This window comes from Curcuma longa, unplaced genomic scaffold, assembly GCF_044706935.1.
Source record: "Curcuma longa cultivar G26 ecotype Majalengka, Jawa Barat unplaced genomic scaffold, ITB_CL_G26_1.1 utg3290_np1212_1714210_RagTag, whole genome shotgun sequence".
NCBI classification, from domain to species: domain Eukaryota; kingdom Viridiplantae; phylum Streptophyta; class Magnoliopsida; order Zingiberales; family Zingiberaceae; genus Curcuma; species Curcuma longa.
In genome coordinates this window covers 738,188-760,507 of record NW_027435602.1, presented here as the reverse complement: position 1 = coordinate 760,507, position 22,320 = coordinate 738,188, and the positions used below count along the sequence as shown (strand labels likewise).

Genomic DNA, 22,320 nt, shown 5'->3' with positions numbered 1-22,320 from the left:
GCAGAGGAGAGCAAGGGAAAGGAGGGAGGCGGGCGGGCGCCGAAGTGCATGCCACTCCATTCTTATTCTTTCAAAAAGGGCTTCATATCTTCCTTGTTTAGCCAACTTTTCACAATCCGCCTGTTTCATTGCGCAAGACAGTGAATCAGGTGCCAACTTTTCTATATATAGAGGAAGATCCTGATAGGGATATGATATGCTAAATATATGCACAACTACGAGCTTGCCTGCGCCCAAACAAAAATAAATTGAAAGAATTAAAAATAGTACACATCTCATGATTCTGAGATTCAAGAACTTTGTCACACACAAAAAAAAAAAAAAAGATTCAAAGAACTTGAAATTAAGAATGAAAGTTCACAACTAAACATGAACATAAATAGTCCAAAGTAAATTTTAGTAAGACGGGACTTGTATACGAATCAACGAAAAAATATACTTTTTTTTCTTCTAGTAGTCAAATCAAGGGAAACTTATCTAGAATAAAAAAAATCTGAAAAATGGATGACCAAGAGGAGGTACTTAGTGAATCAAGTTGTACCTAACTTATATTGAATTTCAAAAGATATTAGGATGAAATATTTAGACGGGTAGATAATTCAGTCCTAATTGAATGACATATTAGGATATTTATTTTTTTGTTAATTTAGGTATTCAATTTTTACGATCCAATTAATTTTAAAGATGGACAACTCAACCACGTAGATCAACTATCAAATAAATTTAAGAGGTACACATGAATCTTGACATAGCACCCAACGTCATAGTGGTTCGAACTCCATGGACACTAAAAAAAAACATGAGTTTTGAATTCTCATTTATAAGAATCATCCTTATCTCTTACCATCATATAGTTCTCCGGAGACTTTTTGTTTTTCAAAATCAATTTGTACCTAACTTGTATTGAGTTTCAAAAGAAATTAGATAACTCAACCCTAATTGGATGACATATTAGGATCATCGATTAGTTTTGTTGCTGTATGATTGATATGTGCATCATTGATTAATCTCGTTATGCATTTTAAATTTGTATATTCAGATACTTCTAATAAAATAATTTTCTTTCATCTCACCAAAAACTTAAGACTATCTTTATTTTATATCGAGCCACCTAAATACAAGTAAAATATAGGATGATGAATTTTAAATTATGATGCATATTTTGGATCACATCTCATCAACATATAAAATACGAAAATGGCCAATTATAGAAAACACTTATGTATAACTGATATGCCTTGAGTCCACATGATGATCATGACACAAATGAATCTTTTCCAGATTTTACCACTCGCAAATCTAGAACAAAGATGTTGTTCGTACCAGAATTAGGATAAAAGATGATCACATTATAGATAGATATTATGGTATGCACAGACAGCTCTGCAGTTTGTATTTATTATGATGCTTGTTCTTAGCTCATCAAGTGGGTACGCTACGGAGGACGACGGTCTCGATGGAGAGGCCAGGGCCGAAGCCGAAGAGCACGCCCCACTCGTCTCCCTCGCCGGTGGTGGCGCGGCCCTCCGCCGCCGACCGCTTCCGCATCTCGTCCAGGATGAACAGCACGGTGGCGCTCTGCATGTTGCCGTACTCGCTGAGCACGTGCCGCGTCGCCGCCAGCCGCTCCTTTTGCAGTCCGAGCCGCGCCTCCACCTGATCGAGGATCGCCCGCCCGCCCGGGTGCACCACCCAGAAAAGCTGGTTCCAGTCCGTCAATCCCAGCGGCGCGCACGCCGCCACCAGGCTCTGCTCGATGTTGCTCGCGATGATGGCCGGAAGCTGGCTTTTCAGGTGGAAGGTCAGCCCGATCTCGCGCAGGTGGCCGCCCACCGCCTCCGCGCTTTCCGGCAGCATCACCTGCGTCGTCAAAGTTTTGATTTTTGATTTTAGTTTTTATTTTTCACTCTGTTCGATGTAAAAAAGATCAATTTTGTGCGAAATACGTTTGATCCTATGAATCTTTAATTACCTGAGACGCAGAGGCGACTTCGAAAATGGAGCGCTCGACGCCGTCGATGGGATCGGATCCGACGACGAGCGCGGCGGCGCCGTCGCCGAAGAGCGCCTGCACGAAGAGGCTCTCGATGTGGGCGGCGTCGGGGCCGCGGTAGGAGAGCACGGTGACCTCAGAGCAGACGGCGAGCACCCGGGCGCCGCGGTTGTTCTCGGCGAGGTCCTTGGCTACGCGGAGCGCAGTGCCGCCGGCGTGGCATCCGACGTTGTAGAGCATGACCCGGTTGACGGACATGGGGAGGCCGAGCATCTTGAGGAGCTGGAGGTCGGAGCCGGGCATGTCGACGCCGCTGGCGGAGCAGAAGACGAGGTGCGTGATGTCCGACTTGGGCCGGCCCCACTCCTTGATGGCCTTCTCAGCCGCCTCCTTCGCCAGCTCCGGTATCGCCGCCACCACGATCGCCTGCCGGGCGTCAAACGACGGCGCCATCGGAGCCAGCAAACTCGGATTCTCCCTCAGAATATCTTCCGTCAGGTACAAGTGCCGCTTCCTGATCGCCGCTCGCTCACCTACACGACGATTTCAATTTTAATTTCTTTCCTTTTTTCACTTCCAATTCCAATCAATAATTTCACATAGTCGGAATCTTACAGATGCGCCGGAACTTGGCCTTGAGGTCATGCAGGTGCTCACAGTCGGTGACCCGGAAGTAGAAGTCCGGATAAGCGCTCTGGTCGACGACGTTGCCGGGGTTGGAAGTGCCGATGGCCAGGATGGTCGCCGGCCCATCGGCGCTCTGTGTCGTTCGGGAAACGGTCGTCTCCATGGCCGGCGAGCTGCAAGCAAAGACGGCGATCTCGTCTTAGCTGCAGAAACCGGACTCCGAGTGAGATTTATATAGAATTGTGCGACCGAAAATAAACCGGAGTTGGTCGATCGGCCGGAGTAGGTGCGCTAGAGCAGACGGCAAAAAACAAGGAAAAGGGCAATAACAAATGGAAACAAATGGGCGTCCGTTTTTGTCCTTTTTTATTGGAATAATGAAAAGCACATTTATTATTTTTTTATTTTTTATCACGTTCCACTTTATCAGACCCTTAAAATTACATAGATATCCTTAAGAGCATCCGCACCGCTAAAATATTATAACACCCTAATTTAATAATTAAAAAATAAAATATATATATATATATATATGGACCACATGAACGCGTTCAAAATATTAAATGTGTTTATATGGAAAAAGAATAAAAAAGTGTTATTAACACGCTGCAACATTAGCATTCATGTGGAGAGAGAATAAAAGGTGTTATTAACACGCTATTAATCAGCGTTACAGATGCTCTAAGAGCATCCACAATGTTCATTTATTATTAACACTAATTTAATAATAAAAAAATAAAAAAATGTATGTACTTAACTGGCCCATTACAAAAAAAAGATAATCGCAGTAGCCACATCTCTGGGGGTGGTCGGTCCGGTTCCACGGAAGTTTTCCACCGACCACCAGGGTAAATCGGGAAGCGCATACGGCGACCAATCCAGATGCCCAGCATCCTTTGATTGCGTTCCTCATTTGGAGAAAAATTCTTACAAATACGCCGTAGCTAGGGATCAAATTGCGGATCCCTGAGTTACCATCCGGATGTCCTATCATTGCACCATTGTCCCGGGGATAAACTGGCTCATTCCATTACCATATGAATGCGTTCAATAATGCGTTCAATGTCTTGAACACGTTAATGACAAAGAGTGTTATTAACACTTCTATTAACGACGTTACAGATCCTCTAAAGAGGGCATTCCTTCTTTATTTTTTTAATCAAAAAGATATTCCATCTCATCCCACTTTTAAAATTACACAGATGTTTTCAAGTGCACTGTTAACTTTTTGACTTATAGATTTGGATTTGTTAACGAGTTGATGTCAAATTTAAATTTCGAATCGTTTCCACCGACTTATCAATCGGTTCAATAACATATTATATCAATTATAATTATAATAATATATACTTAATTTATTTATATTATAATAATTACGATGTGATATATTCATCTAATATTTATATTATAATAATTATAATTCAAATTTATCATATTTAATAATACTTATATTATAATAGTTATAAAAGTAATAATAATTATAATTTCAGATGTATTATAATATAAATTTATTCTGATCGATCAATAAGATAAAAAATAATAATATCAACACCATATTATTTCATTTGAGACGCCGTCCAATGTTGACTCTTAATGGGTCAAAATCGACTGCGGTCGGTGGTTGGAGAAGACAGTGCGCGCGTAGAAGATTAGTGGTTGAAATTAATGGCACGCCTGAATTTGGCAATGATTGATTGTTCATGTGACGTCACATGTGAGCTCTGAGGTTCCTTCATCTCCACCAACCTCAACAATCAACTCCTGCTTATAAAATTATTTCAAAAATTATTAAAGCAGTATTTTTCGTTTATAATTTAATATCTAAAATATCTCTATTATGCTCCGACTCCACCTGGTATCTTTATCTTGAATCAGCTGTCAACAACTACTTAGTTGATTTTGTAATTTGATATCTAAAATATCCTTTTATATATCATTATAATCTTAATGTGATTTTTACTAGTTGTTTACACCTTTAGAACAATATATTTTAAAAATAAAATAATTTTAATCCAAACTGCTACAATAATTTTTATTGAAGTTGTTTATATATTTAGAATAATATACTTTAAAAATAAAATAATTTTGATCCAAACTATTCCAAAATTGAACAATATATTTGAAAAATTACAAAAATAATATTTTATTTATAATTTGATATCTAAAATACTCATCTTGAAGTAAGTTGCTTACACCTCTCGAACTGATGTTCGGGATCACCTCTCCTTCCCACGAGAGAGGTGGTAGATTGATTGAGATTTTCAAAAGTGGCCTCTAAGGTTAGCCTAACCCATTTGTCTCATTCTTCATATTTCATCTTTTGTCCTTTTTCTTCCTCATCTCCGCTGATAAATTGATTTGGATGTTGGAGTAGTTGAGTCAGGATATCACTAACTTTTATTCTAACCCTTTGTCTCCTCTTTTGAAGCCTTGCAGGAGCACCATCTTTTTATGGTTGCTCGTGGACTCTCTGCGACTCCATCAACATCGAAATTGGATGTCCGATGACTAATTCAAAGGTGATTCCAAACAGCAAGATACACCTTCCTTATTAGCCGAATGCCTGGATAGTTTCATTCGGATACGTAAGTAGGTCACAGTCACCTTAATGAAAGAAAGATTATGGAGCCATAGGAGAATAGTTACGACTGTACGGGTAGTTAACGGAAGGACGATGGGGGTACTTAATAGAAAGACAATGTGAGCAGTTACAAGCGTAGCCAATGGAGATGTGAGCAGTTATGGCTACACGGACATTAAATTAAATGGACGGAGTAAGCAATAATTGTAATAACAAATGAGCTGAGTTGCAGGATAAATAAGAGTACAAGCTATGGATGACAATATGCATTCTAACATATTCTAAATCTTCTATACTCTCACTTCTTTAATAGTTATTAACTTAAACATGGAAGGGGATTTATCGGCCACCACCATTGGAGTGACTTATGTTACTATGTAAAAATTGTTTTGTCAGATATAACCCACACGGAGGGCAGTAAGATAGATTGGGAAAATCCATCAAAATAAGAATAATGTATATTTAAGATGGAACAACTTTGGTAGCTAATCCAAGGCAGAACGCCTATATTATTGGTGGAACGTTATTTTGATAAGATTTTAAAAGAAGAATGCCCTTTTTAACAATATGATAATTAGGGATTTTTTTATTTTCTAACAAACTTATTTGATAAAATACTCTAAATAAGTAATTAATAATGTCGGAGATTTTATAAGAGTTTTATTGATGAATATATTTTATAAAATTTATTTATAAATATTATTCTCGAGCAATTTATAATGTCTATTTACAAATATTAATGAATGGAACATGCATATTTAGTTTTATTTATATTTAATTAATAAATTATTCAACTTATTAGTTAATTCACTTTGTGCACATTAAACCAACACAAATAAATTCTTTTCAAGCCAAATATCAAATTTAACCAATCCAAACTAAGAAAATAAAAATCACAACTATTTGAGTTGACCGAACCCATCAGAAGCGGTCTAGTTGGTGGAATATAATTTTGTGACATTGCCAAATCGATCTCCAATGTCCAAAGATTACTTCCAAATCAATTAATATTTCTTTTCTTTTTTTTCTTTTTGACTTTTTATTAGAAACGAATAAAAAATGTGAGTGGATTGGTTGGGTGTTAATTCATGCTAAGTCATCGTGAAGGAGGAGTGGCATCATCTCCCTCTCTTAATTAAAGACTAATGGATAACTTAGTGGCAACCACCCAAGTAAAGGACAACTTTTAAATATTTTCTTTTTAGTTAATACATCACTTTAGCATAGTTCTTTACGAAATTCCTCTTAGATTTAATATATATATTTTTAAAACTTATGAGACTAGCATAATTTATAAATTTTACATAAAAATAAAAGCATTTATTTTAGTGTGATATCCATCTTATACTTTATCAACTATAGAAAACCTACGCACTTTTTTTTTTGTGCGACCGTCCACGATAGAATATTTCAGATATTCGAAATTGTTTCTTTTGCATGTTAAAAAAATATATATATACATTTAAAAAATACTATACACCATTTCGAGCACCTGAAATTTTCTATCATGAACGGTCACACAAAAGAAGACGCATAGAATATCAATCTCTATATAAAAACCCAAGCATCCCTGTCAAAACATGAAATTACAATGGAGGTATGATTCATTTCAAATCAAGCTATAAATTTGTCTGGATCATGACAAAACACATATCCTTCATACACTGCACTGAATCATCTAGATCATGACAAACCACCAAATATCACAACGCAAGTATGATTCATTTCAAATCAGGCTATAAATCAAAATAGAGCAATATATTTACAGAAAGAATACTTTCCAAATACCTATTTTATTATTGTAAAATCATCATCTGCGTGTATAGAGATGATTGAACAACAAAATTAGTGTAATGGTTAAAAGAAACGAAAAAGAAAAGTTATTGTTAAAGAAAATTGGTGGTTATTCAATAGAATAGTCGTTCTCCATAAGTTTTGAGGGATGCTTCAATGCATGTTTGGAGAGACGGACTGAGAAAATTGCCTAACCGTGAAATGGAGAAAAAACTCATTGCTTGGTAGCATTGGTTGTGTTCTTGTAGAATAGGCTAACCAAACGTTCAAACATTGCACCACTCCTAGAGAAGTAACCACTGAAGGTCTGTTGGAAGGAAGGCGGTGGGAAGTCCTCTGCAGGCATGGCAAATGGATGAACCATCTTTTCAAACTTGTCCAATGTCAGGTAGGCATCAGCCTCTTGCAGCCTCTCCGGTGCCATTATGGGCAGTGTGTGCTCTTGAAGAAATGAAGAAACTTCCTTATCAGAATGCTGCATCGAAATCAAGTCAAAAGAACTTGTTATTCATCTACGAGCATGTACATTTGATTAATATATGTTGTTTAACCATACAACCTCAAGCAGCTCTAAATTTGCACCATGACTGAAACTCATCTCTATCCTAAACCTTTTTGGATCTTCTAAGGGTACCTGCGTATTGATGGGAGACACAAATGAAGGTTGCCCAGTTTCATACTGGCTACAAACATTCAATAATATAATAAAATTTATATAAACTGAACATGAATTTAGAGTGCTAATATAGTAGGCAATCATAGCAGATTAGGGCATAATTTTCTTCTTTAACATGAAAGAATGCATTTGAATATCACCTTTTCTACTAGGAGAACATATTCAATTCAATATCCTTCTCTCTGAAAGATGTTCTTCTATGTTCTCTAGTTCCCCATCAGCGTGATCCACATAAATTTTAAGTACTAATATTTTGTAAAATTCCTTTCAACAAGGTGTAAAGATAGCGATTAAAAAGTCTGATTTTCTTTAACTGAACATATTCAATTCAATATCCTTCTCTCTGAAAGATGGTTCTTCTATGTTCTCTAGTTTCCGATCAGTGTGATCCACATAAATTTTAAGTACAAATATTTTGTAAAGTTCCTTTCAACAAGATGTAAAGATAGCGATTAAAAAGTCTGATTTTCTTTAACTTCATAATCGTTCTTCCCTTTTTCACTCAATGAACGACATCTTGGTTGTTCAGTCCTAGATAAAAAATTCTCTTGTAATAGTTTCTGTCTATTTGTTATAAAAAAAATTCGATACTCTCTTTTGATTGATAAAGAGTTTGCAAAGTTTGAGACATTTCCCAACTCTTGCCTCCACAAGTCAAACTTGGAAATGACCCGAAGACCATCAACTAAAAACATAAATTCCAGACAAGGAAACAAAAGAAAAATAAAAAAAACTATCCCAATTCCCAACTAGATTACAATCTCACAGTGGCTTCTTATAAACCATTATTAGAAGGAACCAGAAAATTGTTAATTCAGTATTATGGTTGTCACCCATGATAGCAGATATAAATTTCAAAAATTAATGCTTCCTAGATTATAAATTCTAAGATTTTTTCAGTTTCTAATAAATCCATACCTCTGTGTTTTCAAACATCCTTAGGACAATATTACTCATGTAATCAAGCTCTCTAGTCAGAAATAGCTCCTCCAAAGCACTGTTGGACACAAGGCTATCCTCTCCATGTAGGGACTCATCCAGGTTACAATATCGGAGAACATTCAGCAGGGAGTGTATATGAGATTCCTGTAATTTGAGAGGTAGAATATGAAAACTGTGAACAAAAATCTATGCGTTAGCAGCAATTACTGCATAACATAGGCAACAAATCTTGATAAAAATACGAAAAGCAAACAAACTGAGATGAAAAATCCAAACTACCAACTTCCATCTTTGCAATTGATCCAACTAAAAATCTGGGAGTTGATCAATAGATGAATAACCTGACCATATTGAACTGGATTTAGCTGAACTCTCCTAAGATTTTGTAGTCCTGCTTAAATCTTTGGAGTGTATCTACAATCTACTTTGGCTATATGACTCAAGATTTAAGGTCCTATTTAAATCTTGCGAGCATACCATGTTTGTTTGTTTGTTTGAGGGATGATACATGGGCCAATCGCTGTGGATATTTGAAGTATCATAACTAAATTTAGGCCTCAAGAGATGAGTGTTCCTCTTAAATTTAGGCCTCAAGAGATAAGTACCACTTAACCTAAGCTTGCGCCTCAACTCTACTATAATCAAATGCTGAAATCCGACAAGTGAACCATTATTTCTAAAGCCTCTGCTTGAGCCCACGAATACAACACCTGCCTAAGTAGAATTTGAAAGGAACCACACGACTATTGCATATCACATATGCTTATTTGGTTCATCCTGATCAATTTAGACAGAACATTGCAAATCCTAAGCTAGTTTATTTCTAGCTTGTAACTTGCCAATGTCAACTATAATAGTAGTTTTGAGAGTGATGATCACTTTATATCTTAATTATATGCATGTTATTTATATCTATGATAGATTGTTAACTAGGGTTGTTAAAAATGAACCTAACCAGCCAACCCGACCCGAGTCAACACGAAAAATATCGAGTTAGGATTGGAAGTTTTAGGGTTTGGGTCAAATCGGGTTGGACCCAAAAACTGACTTGGGTTGACTTGAATTTAGGATGGAGAAGTGGAGCTTGAAACTTAAAAGTTATTTTATGATGCTTGAAGACATTTTATATTCATATAATAAATTTTCATGTAATATTTATTTTGTGAAAAATTTGAATTTTCTAACAATTGTTTCTTTTGTGGAGTAATTAACAGTTTAGACAATTAAACTCTCAAATTTAAATATTTAAATCCATGAAATATAATTATAATATTTAGAAGAGACGAGGTTTCTTGTTATGTGTTGAAATAAAATATTATTATTATGTGTTTTGAATTTTTATTTAATTATTTTGTTAAAGAATAAAAGAATAATATTGCATAGTAAAAGATCAGATCCGGTTGGTCAGGTTATTCGGGTCGGTCGGGTTTTTAGGTTGGTTTGGGTTCTGGTTGCAAATTTTTTTGTAAAACCCTTGCTTCAACCCAACCTGAACCCACCCGAATTGACACCCATATTGTTAACTAATATATGTATCATATTTCATTTGGTTTCATTGGAAGCTTCACACACACACACACACATATTTAAAATGTGGAGCTATGAATTTAATGAAGCTAAAAATAAAATATTTGCATTTGTCATAAATATTCTTTACCTATATCTTTGCCTACCGCACATGTAAATTGCATTTGATTGACAAGCTATAGTAACTCATCATGAAAAATAACATTACGAAAAACTCAAATTTTTAAATCACCAAAGAGGAAAATATCATAAATCCTAACCCTTTTATAAACTCAAAACAAAATTAAGTCATCTAAAAACCTTAACTTGTCTATAAAAATTATAACAAACTTTTAACAATTCTTAACAATTTAAAACTTATACAATTTAAACTCTAAAATTTAAAAGAAATTTCTAAATTAATCCTCAATATTAGAACTACATTATTCTCCCTGAACAATAAGAATTTAACCTAAAGTGAGTCATCAACATCTTCTTTGATCGTATTCTCAAAGCATAACCAACAATAGAGTTGCTAAGTTTGTTGAACATGCTTTTTCATTATCATTCTTGGGAGGCTTTTCCATTGAGTGAGAAACTTATATATCCTTGTCTTTACTTTGTGCCTTGAGAAAATTTTCATTCATATATTGTTGCAACATTGATCTTAAGTGGTCCGGTTTGAATGAGTTGTTGGGGTTATTTTGATGTGTTTCACATTGGACTCAAGTTAGATTTATTTGTGGTTTTGATGTGTGCATCAAGGTGCAAGGACTTGCCAGAGTGCACATGGAGCTTGCAGAGTTCGTGACTCAACGTGGTTGAGTTGTTTATGACTTGTAACGAGATAGCTCAAAGGTGATTGCCGAAGGATAGTATGAGACATTTAAGGGATGAAGTGGACTCCATAGTTGAATAATGCCTAAACAAGCTTGGAGCGCTTTGTACATTGACGGATCAAGGTCTTGACACCAAGTGGAGGGTAACATTAAAACATTGACAAAGTTGAAGATATGAAAACTACTTAAGTTGTGAGAGATTACAAGCAAGTGTAATCATTGGATTCACACTTTCATGCTACATTATTGAAGTCATATGTATAACTAGGTAGAAGCTTACACTACCAAGTGGCTTGTAGGAAGCCTTTGACCAAAGGGTAATAAGTTCCTATTTGAAGCCAACGATTAAGCTCAATCCCAACTTTGTGTAGGCTTATAAGGGTGTAAACCAAGTGAAGTCAACATCTCTGAGCAGATTAAGCCGACTAGAGGTGATCGACTCAAGTATTTAGTTGACTCAAATATAAGGGTTCAGAGAATAGAATATTTTAGTTTAGGCTCCAATCGAGTGTCCAACTAGCTATCGGTTGAAATATGACTACTTATTCCCAATTAGTCAATTGAAGGTTGTTTTCATTTGACTAAAAGTGGACAAAAAAGGTTTTGGAATCTTTTCTATATAAGCCTAGAGGTTGTTTGGCTTGAAAAGGTTACACAAAACAAGTGTAATCTTGAGGTGACCTAGTGCTCAAGTTAACAAAGCTCCAAAGGCTTGAGATTTGAAGAGAAAACTTTCTTATATAAGCTCTTAGTTAGTCTTCTGTCTTTAATTACATTGTCAATTTATATTTAGAGATGAAACCATTTGATACGAGGTTTTCTACATCTCTAGTAATAAAGATTTTCTTAGCGGATTTTTATGAGTGATTCACCTAATGAGGCCATAGAGTAGAAGCAAGGTTTCTAACCACATAAAATTCATTATGTAAAAATTGCCTTAGTCTTTTTTATTTTAATTCATTCCCATTGCGCATACGACATTGACATGACCAATCAAATCCACACACGAGTACCTTACAATTATTGACAAGCTTAATTTTTTGTGTTTTGCAAAACTTTTTTTAGGTCACTGATAATTCACCCATCCCTCTAGCTGGTCCGAGCCATATATCACAACTATTATATTGTTTAAATTTTCAGAGGACCTAGTTGTGATATTAAAAAATTTATAACCCTATTTCTCCCAAACTTGTGTTCTCCACCCTCCCTACATACAACACCCACGTCACTGCCACCTACATCGCTATCGTCCACGTTAGTAATGCCTATGTTGCCGCCGCCATTTGCGTCGCCACTGCTTGCATCGACAATGCTGTTGATTGTGCCACTTGCATTGTTGTTTCCTATGACGCTGCCATTGTCGTTGCCCATCCCCCTCCAACAACGAAGGAGGATCTCCCCCTTCTGAATATTTATAGGAACCATAGAGCTTTTCCCTCTAGTTCTATAGTTCACTGCTCACTGCCACTCGAAGCTACCATTGCATGCAATCAACAACTCCTACCAATCCTCTTCCCAATGCATAACATTTGAGAAGGGGACAACATCCTCCAACACCTTCTCTTTCTTCTTTATTTTCTTTATTGGTAAAACTGACCTTCCTCCTCTTCTCAATTATGTCTACCAGTAAGCCTAGATCCACTTTCTCTTATTCTCACATCACAGTGTTGTTGATAGTCAGCTCAAGAGTGGGTGAGGATCGTCGTGCATCGATGAAGGGGATCTTTACTTCCCCCTGCAGTGACTAATTAACATCGTATTTTTAAATCATAATGTATATGTTGACTAATTAGCATTGTATTGTTGAAATCACAATCCATATGTTGATCCACTAGCGAAAGGGGTGTGGAGTTTCCTAAGGTGAGCTAGTGTAATATGAGTCGTCGATCAAGTGGGTATTCTTGTTTATTTCCAAAATTTATCTCATGCATGATTTAATTTGATGAAACAGATACTATGAGATTAATTATGACTCTGTTAGGAAAATATTAGTTGTAAACTCATGTTTACTTTTATTGCTTAAACATATTCTCCTTTATTATTTGCCTTTTTATATTCTAGTTGTTTATCTATTTTGTTTGTTCCTTGATGTAACTTATTGATTAGATTACTAAGAGATAACTATAAAAAAGAACTAGAACTACCATTAGAAACATGATAAATTAAATTATATATATTAAGTAAGCTATACTAATCAAAATAGATAAATCATACAAGAGAGCTTTGGCTCTAAGCTCTAAAGGAGTTGCTTGATTACTTAAACTAAATTAACAAATAATGGATGTAGCATTCGTACCATAAAGCTTCAACTCCATGCTCTATAGGGGTTGCATGACTACTTATGCCAGAATAAGAATCAAATAAATTATTAGAGAAATGATATGCAGCATGAAAAAATGCAACATAAAACCAACATGACATACTCAACTGCATGGCTGTGGGTCCCATTGTATGGATGTGGGACCCACTGCATGCAGTGTGTCATGTTGATTTCATGCTACATTTTTTTATGTTGCATATCATTGCTTAAATTATTATAACTATAGAGCATTGGCTTGGTAGTAAAATTTTTTTCTTTGAGTCATTTAACACATTTGTACGCTTCGGCCATTTTACATGAAATATTATGGATTGATTGTTGGTGTTTCACCTTTTTTTGTGTGAAGTGCATTTCAATTGGATTGTGGGTCGTTCACCCTATTTATTATATATATATATATATATATATATATATATATATATATATATATATATACACACGATGCATACTTACCAAATAGATTATGAGTCATGTACTCGCTATTGTTATTCCACATATGCCGCATGCTCATATCAGGTGGATGGATTATTGGCTGTTCACTTTTATACAAATGCATTATTTAATAGGAGGATTGCGGGTTGTTCCCCCTCATTATAAATTTATGTTGATTCTTGTATAAAATAAGATTAGAAGATGTGTAACATTGTGAAAGAAGAAACATAGAGGAAATGATGAATTATATAAAAGGGAATGAAAGAAGAATTATGAGAATGAGTAATTATGCCATGATGCCAAAAGAACATGAAAATACTTATTGATAGAGATTTATTTTGCTTCTATGATATAATATTACACACATCTTTTCTTACCCCATTTTCACTTATGTGCTTACTCCCTCTTTTTCCTTTGACCATCAGATTCACAAGCTTGAGACGATCTTCGAGGTTGAATAGTATTATAGGATGATCTTGCTTAGAGATACAAAGTTCTATTAATATTCATTCATTTTACATTGATGCTTCTATGCATTTTGGATTTTGCTTATTTTCTTATTTGTCTGCATGTCTAGTTATGTCAATCAACATGGGTTTGGTGATGTCATTATTGAGTGAAACATTGTGTCAACAATATTATTTATATTATTCAATGAATTTTTAAGCATTTATTATTGTTACAGGCTTGTGCATCCTTAGTGGTGTCATTCTATGATTATGATGCAGTGATGAATATTATCATGAGTATGAATGTCATCCCTTATATAGAGATGGAGCCCTTTGGGTCAGGACAACAATGTTCACTTCAATTGATATTAGAATGACAACACTTTATTCAAGGATTACCTTTACAGCAATAACTAGAGCACATTTCACACCACCAATGTTTGAGAGAAACTTCAATATTTGGAAAAGAACTGAAGCCCAAACAAAAGAGTTTTCTAAACAAAGAGTTTATAGTTGACTTCTAAGTCAACTAACCACTCCAGTCGACTAAGGCTCACCTCTAGTTAATTAATCTGCTTGGAGATCCTGACTTTAGTTGGATTACACCTTTTAAGCCAACATAAAGCTTGGAATTAAGTTTAATAGATGACTAAAACCAAGAACTAGTTGCCATTGGTTAGAGGTTTCCTACAAGCCACTAGGTAGTCTAAGCTCCTACTATTCAACCTTTTCGATGCTTTATGTTGCCCTCAAGTTCACCTTTCGTCATACCATCAATACCTCAGATGCACCAAGTCTTCAAAGGTTACTTGGTGTAAAGCAAAGTTCAATAGAAAAGTGCAACACTCAACACTGGAAAAATCTCAAAGAAAATGAGACTATTAGCAAAACAACAACTTTAATAAGCAAATCCTGATACAATAAAGATAAATTGGTGTTTTAATTTTGTCTTCTTGTGTGAAACATAGCTACAGAGGGATTAGGAGATGCCATAGATTGAGTCCTCAAAACCCCAACTCTTCCAAGTCTTTAAACAAGATAATTCTAGAAAAAAAATTCTAGAATAGGAGTTTAGGTCAACCTAAACTGAAGTTTGTTTCTTCTCCAAAAAAAAAGCCCTTAAGTGTCAAAATAAAAACTTAAAAGAAATTTTCAATAGACTTAAAGTTCCTAGACTTATTAATGAACTCTTTCACCTCCCTAGAACTCATTAAATGGTTTACAAACTAATATTGACTGAGACCTAACTAACTTTTCATCTAGACTTATCATTCTTCCCCAAAGGTAACTCGACTCCATGCAAGTTGATATATTTGCTGTTTGGCACTTTTCAGAATAAATCTACATAAACTCTTCTTCACTTATCCTTGATTTTCCCAGTCAAGTTTCCCTATCCATTTCACAAGTCAGAATATGAACAGATCTGATTTTCATCTCTGGCACCTGGATAGCTGCTTCAATAATTTCAGCTTCTTTTCTAGAAATTTGGTTTAATATCTCTCTCTGAAAGTATGAAGATCAACTATACTAAATATAGGAGATATGTTTAAGTCTTGAGGAAGCTCCACTTCATAAGCATTTTATTCAAATTTGTGCAGTACTTTACATGGGCCTATCTTCTTGCTTTTGTTAAGTACATCTAAAAAATATCCAACTTGGTACTCTTGAACTGCCTATGTTGGTCTTTTGCTTCTTTATAATGTTGGTTCATCTCAATTAATCTTTGTCAAACATTTCTTGAATTTCCTTTAAATTGTTTGCAAAACCAATCGCATCATCAACAAGTGGTTGCTTTATACATTGTCAAGGTCAGTACTTTGACTCGGAATACACACTATTTCAAAAAAGACATTTCCCTGTGGTTCTGTTTACAGAACTAAATTCAACATGTGCCAAACTCAGATCCCATTGCTCAATGTTGCCTTTGGCAAGACATCTCAACAAATTGCCCAAACTTCAATTCACCAATTGTTTGACCATCGATTTGTGGGTGAAATGCGCTACTGTATTGCAACTTAGTAGTCATTAGTTTTCACAAAGTCCTCTAGAAATGACTTGAGATCTCTTATATCCCAATCAGATGTAATTGTTTTTGGCGCTTCATGCAGATGAACCACCCTTCTAATGAAAAGATTTGAAACATGCATTGATCCAAGGCCTTTTTACAAGCAATAAAATGCACCATTTTATAATTTCTGTATAGCTAAAAATGACATTAGCAATCACTCTCTGGTGATCACCTCCGATCCCCTCTCTCTAATTAGTTGTTGTCGGTGCTTTGAAGAAGTTATGGTCACTTGCTCTTCTTGTCATCGCTTGTCTTCTTGTTATTGATTCTTGTTGTTGTGGTAAGATTTCTATGTCTCATCCTTTTTATGACTTCGTGCTAACTACAACCACGAGAGAAAACCTATGACCAACCACGGGAATCACATGTGGTACAGTCAACAGAGGCAACACATGAGTGTTGATACTATTTTGGTGTCAGTCCTGCATCAAAATAATAAAAATTGCCCGTATTGAGCGGCAATGGTCGGCATCGGAATCATTGCGTATACTACAATATATAATGGTGTATTGAATATGTAGTCTATATATTTACTTAAAAGTTTTATTTGGTTCATTTAGACTAAACTAAATTGAAATTTAGTAGTTTATAACTTGTAAGTATTAGCTTAAATAATTATTTTATAAATAATAAATATTTTTAAATATTGACTGTGTATGCTCTCATGTACTATATATGCATTATGCAATCGGTCAATACCGTCTTCTATATATACTTTTAACATCTCAAACCATTGTTATAATGCTTACAAATATTGGTAGTGAAAAAAAGATTAAGAATATAGCTGAAAAAACAGGAACTTTTATACAATCATCATAATAAGACTTTAAAAATGATGTGTCACTTCACTCAAAAGAACACTCAGGATCACAAGGTTTGAAATTTCTTTTTTATTTTCAATTCTTATAGATACAAGAGAAAATTTAAGGATGATGTTATCTAAAAATGAATGGTGCAATGCAAATGGTCTTACCATGATCTGATGAGCATAAAACTTTGATTTGATGTAAATTTCACGATTAAGGTGGTTTAACCATTAGTGAAGTTGTTAAGTGTTATTGATGGAGATAACAAGCCAATTATGAGAAATTTCTAGTGGCACAAAGAATGCTAAAAGTGACATAATGACCTTTTTCTAGAATTTGAACCCTTTTTGCAAGCCATATGTTAATCTTATTGACAAATAAGGAAAGAAAAATTAGATAGTGCCCTACATATTGCTGCTTATTATCAATGGAGACTCTACATAGAAAGATATTGCTGGTATTTTTGAGACTCTATGGAGGTAGTATCTAATAGCGCTATCATGGATGGTATACTCACTTGGATACAGTTTGTCTGCCTGCCATTTAAGATAATGTTATGTGTAAAATTCAAGGCAAACATACAAATTTGTTTGGTTGCCATAGTGTTCCATATTGATGATCTTGCATCAATTTCTAGAAGCACATGTTTAAATCACTTAGATGAAAGAAAACCATTTTGCTTTAAATCCAAAAGAGAATTGAATGCAAACAGAATTAAAGGTTGATGAAAGAAAGTTTAAAATACATGTAAGCTGTTATGCAAGATTAAATTGGAGAAAGTGTCTTTCTGCCAATCACACAAAATATGTCATAATGATATGAATATCTACAAGTTACATTCTCTAGATTAAGATGCTGACAGGTTAAGAGGGACATATGCACATACCGAAGTAAAATAAAGCCTCGTGCGGACATGTCGCTCAGGTGATTTCACATTAGCATATCTGAAACCAAATAAAGTATGTAGAAAGCTGACTAGAATAAATATCGAAATAACATAAACACTTACTTAGGATCCAAGCGGTATTTTGTTTCTTTATTATCATCATCAACATCATCTTGTGAACTTTCACATGTGGAGCTTGGCCATCGTGTCTTGTCATTTTTATTTGGAGTTCTGACTTGTACCTCTGATTCTTCCTTGTTTGTATTGATGGAAGGTGTTTCTGGTAGATCATTGGGTTCATAAATGTTCATTGCTTCTTCTCGAGTATTACGAAGGTCAATCAAAATTTTTCCCAACAAACGACGAGCAATCTACAGATAAAGCAATACAACAATTTAAGCAAAAAAATAAAGCACCTATCACAAATCAATTGAAGCTATAGGAAAATCATTAAGCAAGAGGACAAGAAAAATAGAGTTTACCACAATTGATGGTGGCTATAAGAAAAGTATGCATATTCTCAAATGTCATTATTATTTTTCAGTCATTTATGGGATTAAATTATTGATGGTAAAGATAAACCAAATTCAAATTTGGGATTTCTATGGTTGAATTGAATTTTACACCAAGGATTTTGAGCTAGATTTTAATTTGTTCCAATTTGTAGCACAAATAAGGGAGATTATGCTAAAACAAGATAAAACCATATGGTGCATTTGGGAGTGAGTTTATGTCAAGTTGGGACTTTTCAACTTGTGTGCTTGCCCTTCCCCTACCATGGTAGAAACCCTAAGGGGGCGTTTGGTTTGATGTTTTTCTATTTTCATTTTTTGATTTTTTAGAAAATGTTGTTTGGTTTGTATTTTCTAATCTTATTTTCTGAAAAATAAAAAGTCATTTTCTAAGAAAATAGAAAATAATAAAATGTCATTTTCTACCTAGAGAATGAAAACGGTGGAAAATAAGAAAACGTGGGGTGGAAAATAAAAAACGCGGGCCCTAATCCTAATCGCGATTTTTTTCCTCCCTCGACACAACTCCTTTCCTCCTTCCCATCGTGATCTTCTACCGCGCGCTCCTCCTCCTCTCCTCTTCCTCCTCCGCCGCCTCCTCCTCTCCTCTTCCTTCTCCGCCGCGGCATTTGCCACCGATCCTGCCCTCGAGGAGCTCTTCTGTGCGCTCCCAGACGACGGTCAGTTCTCCTCTGCCACTTGAAAGGGCTGAAATTGACTTTGCCTTGCCCAAAGGAGTCGGAGTGGTTGTGCTCGACGACGACGACGAGACTGGGGGTAGGCTTTACAAGGCAGCGTGTGCTTTGAAATCATTGGTGGGCGACAGGGCCTACCTTCTAATCACCGAGCACGTTGACATTGCTGCTGCTATCGGAGCGAACGGAGTGGTTCTGTCAGATTCGGGTTTGTATTCCTACCATATTATCGTAGTTTAATCATTTGAATTTAGTTAGCAAGTTCCTTGATTTTCTATCGCTTTCGATCATTTATGTGAACTATTTTTTTTATTTCTAATATCAGAGCCCATTATCATGATGAATCTACGGGAGTTCATTTACTATCTAGCACGCTAGCATGCAATGTTGTTTTTTGGCAATTAGATCTGCATAATTTGAATAGAAGAACAATTTGCCTTTTCACATTTATCAATATGTTCGTGACAACCCTCCAGGAATCTATTGACACGCATGCAACCATAACTACTAAACAAGTTCCAGCGAAGATCCTAATAAAGTGTCTCCGTCTCATAACCCCAACAACTCTTGAGTATGTTATCAGCAAAATTTTTAGGAGATAGCACACACAAACTGCACATACCATATTTATTTACACCACCTCACATGATAGGCCATTACAACATCAATGGCTAACATATACAATCCACAAACTTCCTAGATCTAAATTGAGAAGAAGTCAGCTAACAAAAATCCACTATTACAGCTACACAAACCAAGTCATGGAAAGAAAATTGAATCATCTATGATTTGCTAAATCCATCAAATTTGAGGAGTAAGACTACAATTTGAAAATGAGGGATAGGATCCTACAATTCCTACATATATTATTCAACCGTATGAACACAATGACGTCCATCCTTGCATATTGAACAATCCAAAGTGGTTTCCGTATTTTAAGGTATGTATTGTACCGTAATGTATCTAGTTACATTTACAATATATCCTTACTAAGACATTGTGTATTTTTAGAATTGTCTTGGAGCTATCGATGGGACTCATGTATCATCATGGGCACCGACATCAATTCAGACATCTTTTCGTGGTAGAAAGGTTATTGTTACACAGAATGTGATGCTTGATTGCGAATTCGATATGCTTTTTACATTTGTGTATACGGGCTGGGAGGGGACAACAAATGATTCCAGGGTATTCATAGACGCATTGACAAGGCATGAAAATAATTTTCCTAAATCTTGCGGTGGTAAGTAATAGAAAAAATTCTCTATGTATATTCATTTGAGTTTGTGTTTTACATTATTAATATGGAAATACTATCACAGATCAATTTTATCTGGTTGATTCTGGTTATCCAAATATGTTGGGGTTTCTCGTTCCGTATCGAGGTCGATGCTATCACTTGAGAGATTACCAACGCCAAGGCAGACCAAGACGGAAGGAAGAGTTATTCAATTAAAGGCATAGCACATGTCGTAATATTATAGAGCGATGCATTGGGGTGCTCAAAGCAAGGTTTCGAATTTTAAAAGATATGCCAAACTATCCAATTACTAGGCAAAGATTAATTCCAGTTGCATGTTGTGCGGTGCATAATTTTATATGTCGACATCATGCAATGGATAATTTGTTTATGGAATACTTTTCTGATGATATGCTAATGTCTGGAGTTGAAGATGATTTTGGTGATCAAGAGCCAATTCCAATTGATCCAAGTCAAACAGCTCAGATGGGACATGTACGTGATGAAATTGCAAGTCATATGTGGAATGATTTTGTAGAGCATCATCCGTAATTAGTTAATGTCTGGTTTCAGTCTTTTGTGGCTCTTGATTCTGTTATGAATGATTGTTATGATTGATTGTTTTTAGAATTGTGGATAAACTTTCAATGTTCTAGTTAATATTTTTACTATTATGCAGATTTTGTTATATCTATTTTTTTATCCTATTTATTTAACATGCATTTATTTATCAAATAAATTATTAAAATTAATGAATTTTTAGAATGGGGATGATCTTGGACTTCGCTAGACCCAACTTTGTTATAATTATTAAAATTATTTTATTTATAATTTTTCATATTAACAAACAAAACGTATTTTCCAATTTTCTTTTCTAGAAAATAGAAAACACTATATCATACCAAACACATTTTCTGTTTTCTAAAAATTAGATCAGAAAATAGAAAAACAGAAATAAAAAATAGAAAATAGAAAATAGAAAAAAAAAAAAAAATTCAAACCAAACGCCCCCTAAAGATTCCACCTCCTTTTCAACCTCTCTTCTCCTCCCAAGAAACCCTCTTGTCTTCTACTTGTTCCTAAAGATTCCACCTCCTTTTCAACCTTTCTTCTCCTCCCAAGAGACCCTCTCATCTTCTACATCTCCTCCATATCTAGGCAAGTGGCACCTTTTATTTATTTATTTTGTTAATGGGCACCAACATCTACACTTCTTCTCCATCAGATTTTGAGTAAGATTCTCATCTCTAAGCCATTGTCTTTGGCTTCCAAATGATTTAAGGATCTCTTTATGTCCCCCTTCATGGTGTATTCCATCCCAAAACCAAATTCAAATTTGTATTATATTTTTCATCAAATTATTCCCTTAGAATGACAATTATTCATGATTTCCAGCAAACCTTTGGGTCATGGACATAGAATTGTCAGTGAGACCTTTTATTGTTCTTGCTGGTAAGATCTTTTAGAATTAAAGAAATCTAGAAATCAAGAAACAAACTATAGATGGTGCACTCTCCCTTTTTGATGATGTCATAGAATTAAGGGCTTAGATGGTTTACTATCCTCCTTTGATGAGGTTCTATCAAAGGTTTACAATTTCAAGCTATGCTGGAGTTTCGATTTATGACCAGAATGATACATTTTCGGTATTGTATCGTGTGTGCCAAAACGGTTTTAGTACTTTTGAAATATAAAAAAATATTAATTACAAAATATTTTTATTAATATTTGATTATTATAGATGTTTTTTCTAATAATTCGTTTCATCTTCATCTTTAAAAGGAAGGAGAACAAGAAATAGATGAAAGAGGGAACGAAATTATCATCGAGAAAATTACAAGCCACCAATTGGGGTCGCCACAGCAACCTCACAATATCATAGAGGCCTCTATAAGACCGCTACTGTCTCGCGGTTCCATCTGGTGCTGGTACTATATGATTTCGATGTTAGTTG

At 35.2% G+C, this 22,320-nt stretch overlaps 2 protein-coding genes across 2 annotated transcripts in view; both read right to left on the bottom strand.

Moving 5' to 3' along the window:
* Positions 1–1,205: 1,205 nt before the first annotated feature.
* Positions 1,206–2,910, bottom strand: LOC141820351 (phenylpropanoylacetyl-CoA synthase-like). Its single transcript, XM_074707646.1, has 3 exons — positions 2,609–2,910; positions 1,973–2,526; positions 1,206–1,860 (listed from the first exon to the last, which is right to left on the bottom strand). Exons 1-3 carry the CDS (start codon positions 2,781–2,783, stop codon positions 1,423–1,425), a joined length of 1,167 nt encoding a protein of 388 aa, XP_074563747.1. The 5' UTR covers positions 2,784–2,910; the 3' UTR covers positions 1,206–1,422.
* Positions 2,911–7,209: 4,299 nt separating this feature from the next.
* The window catches only part of LOC141820381 (inositol hexakisphosphate and diphosphoinositol-pentakisphosphate kinase VIP2-like), a 68,105-nt gene continuing 52,994 nt past the window's right edge, over positions 7,210–22,320 (bottom strand). Inside the window, exons 26-30 of the mRNA XM_074707685.1 lie at positions 18,043–18,290; positions 17,920–17,977; positions 8,590–8,757; positions 7,555–7,629; positions 7,210–7,470 (exon numbers count right to left, since the gene is read on the bottom strand). Of these exons, the coding sequence (XP_074563786.1) occupies positions 7,210–7,470; positions 7,555–7,629; positions 8,590–8,757; positions 17,920–17,977; positions 18,043–18,290 (810 nt within the window). The remainder of the gene's footprint in view (positions 7,471–7,554; positions 7,630–8,589; positions 8,758–17,919; positions 17,978–18,042; positions 18,291–22,320) is intronic.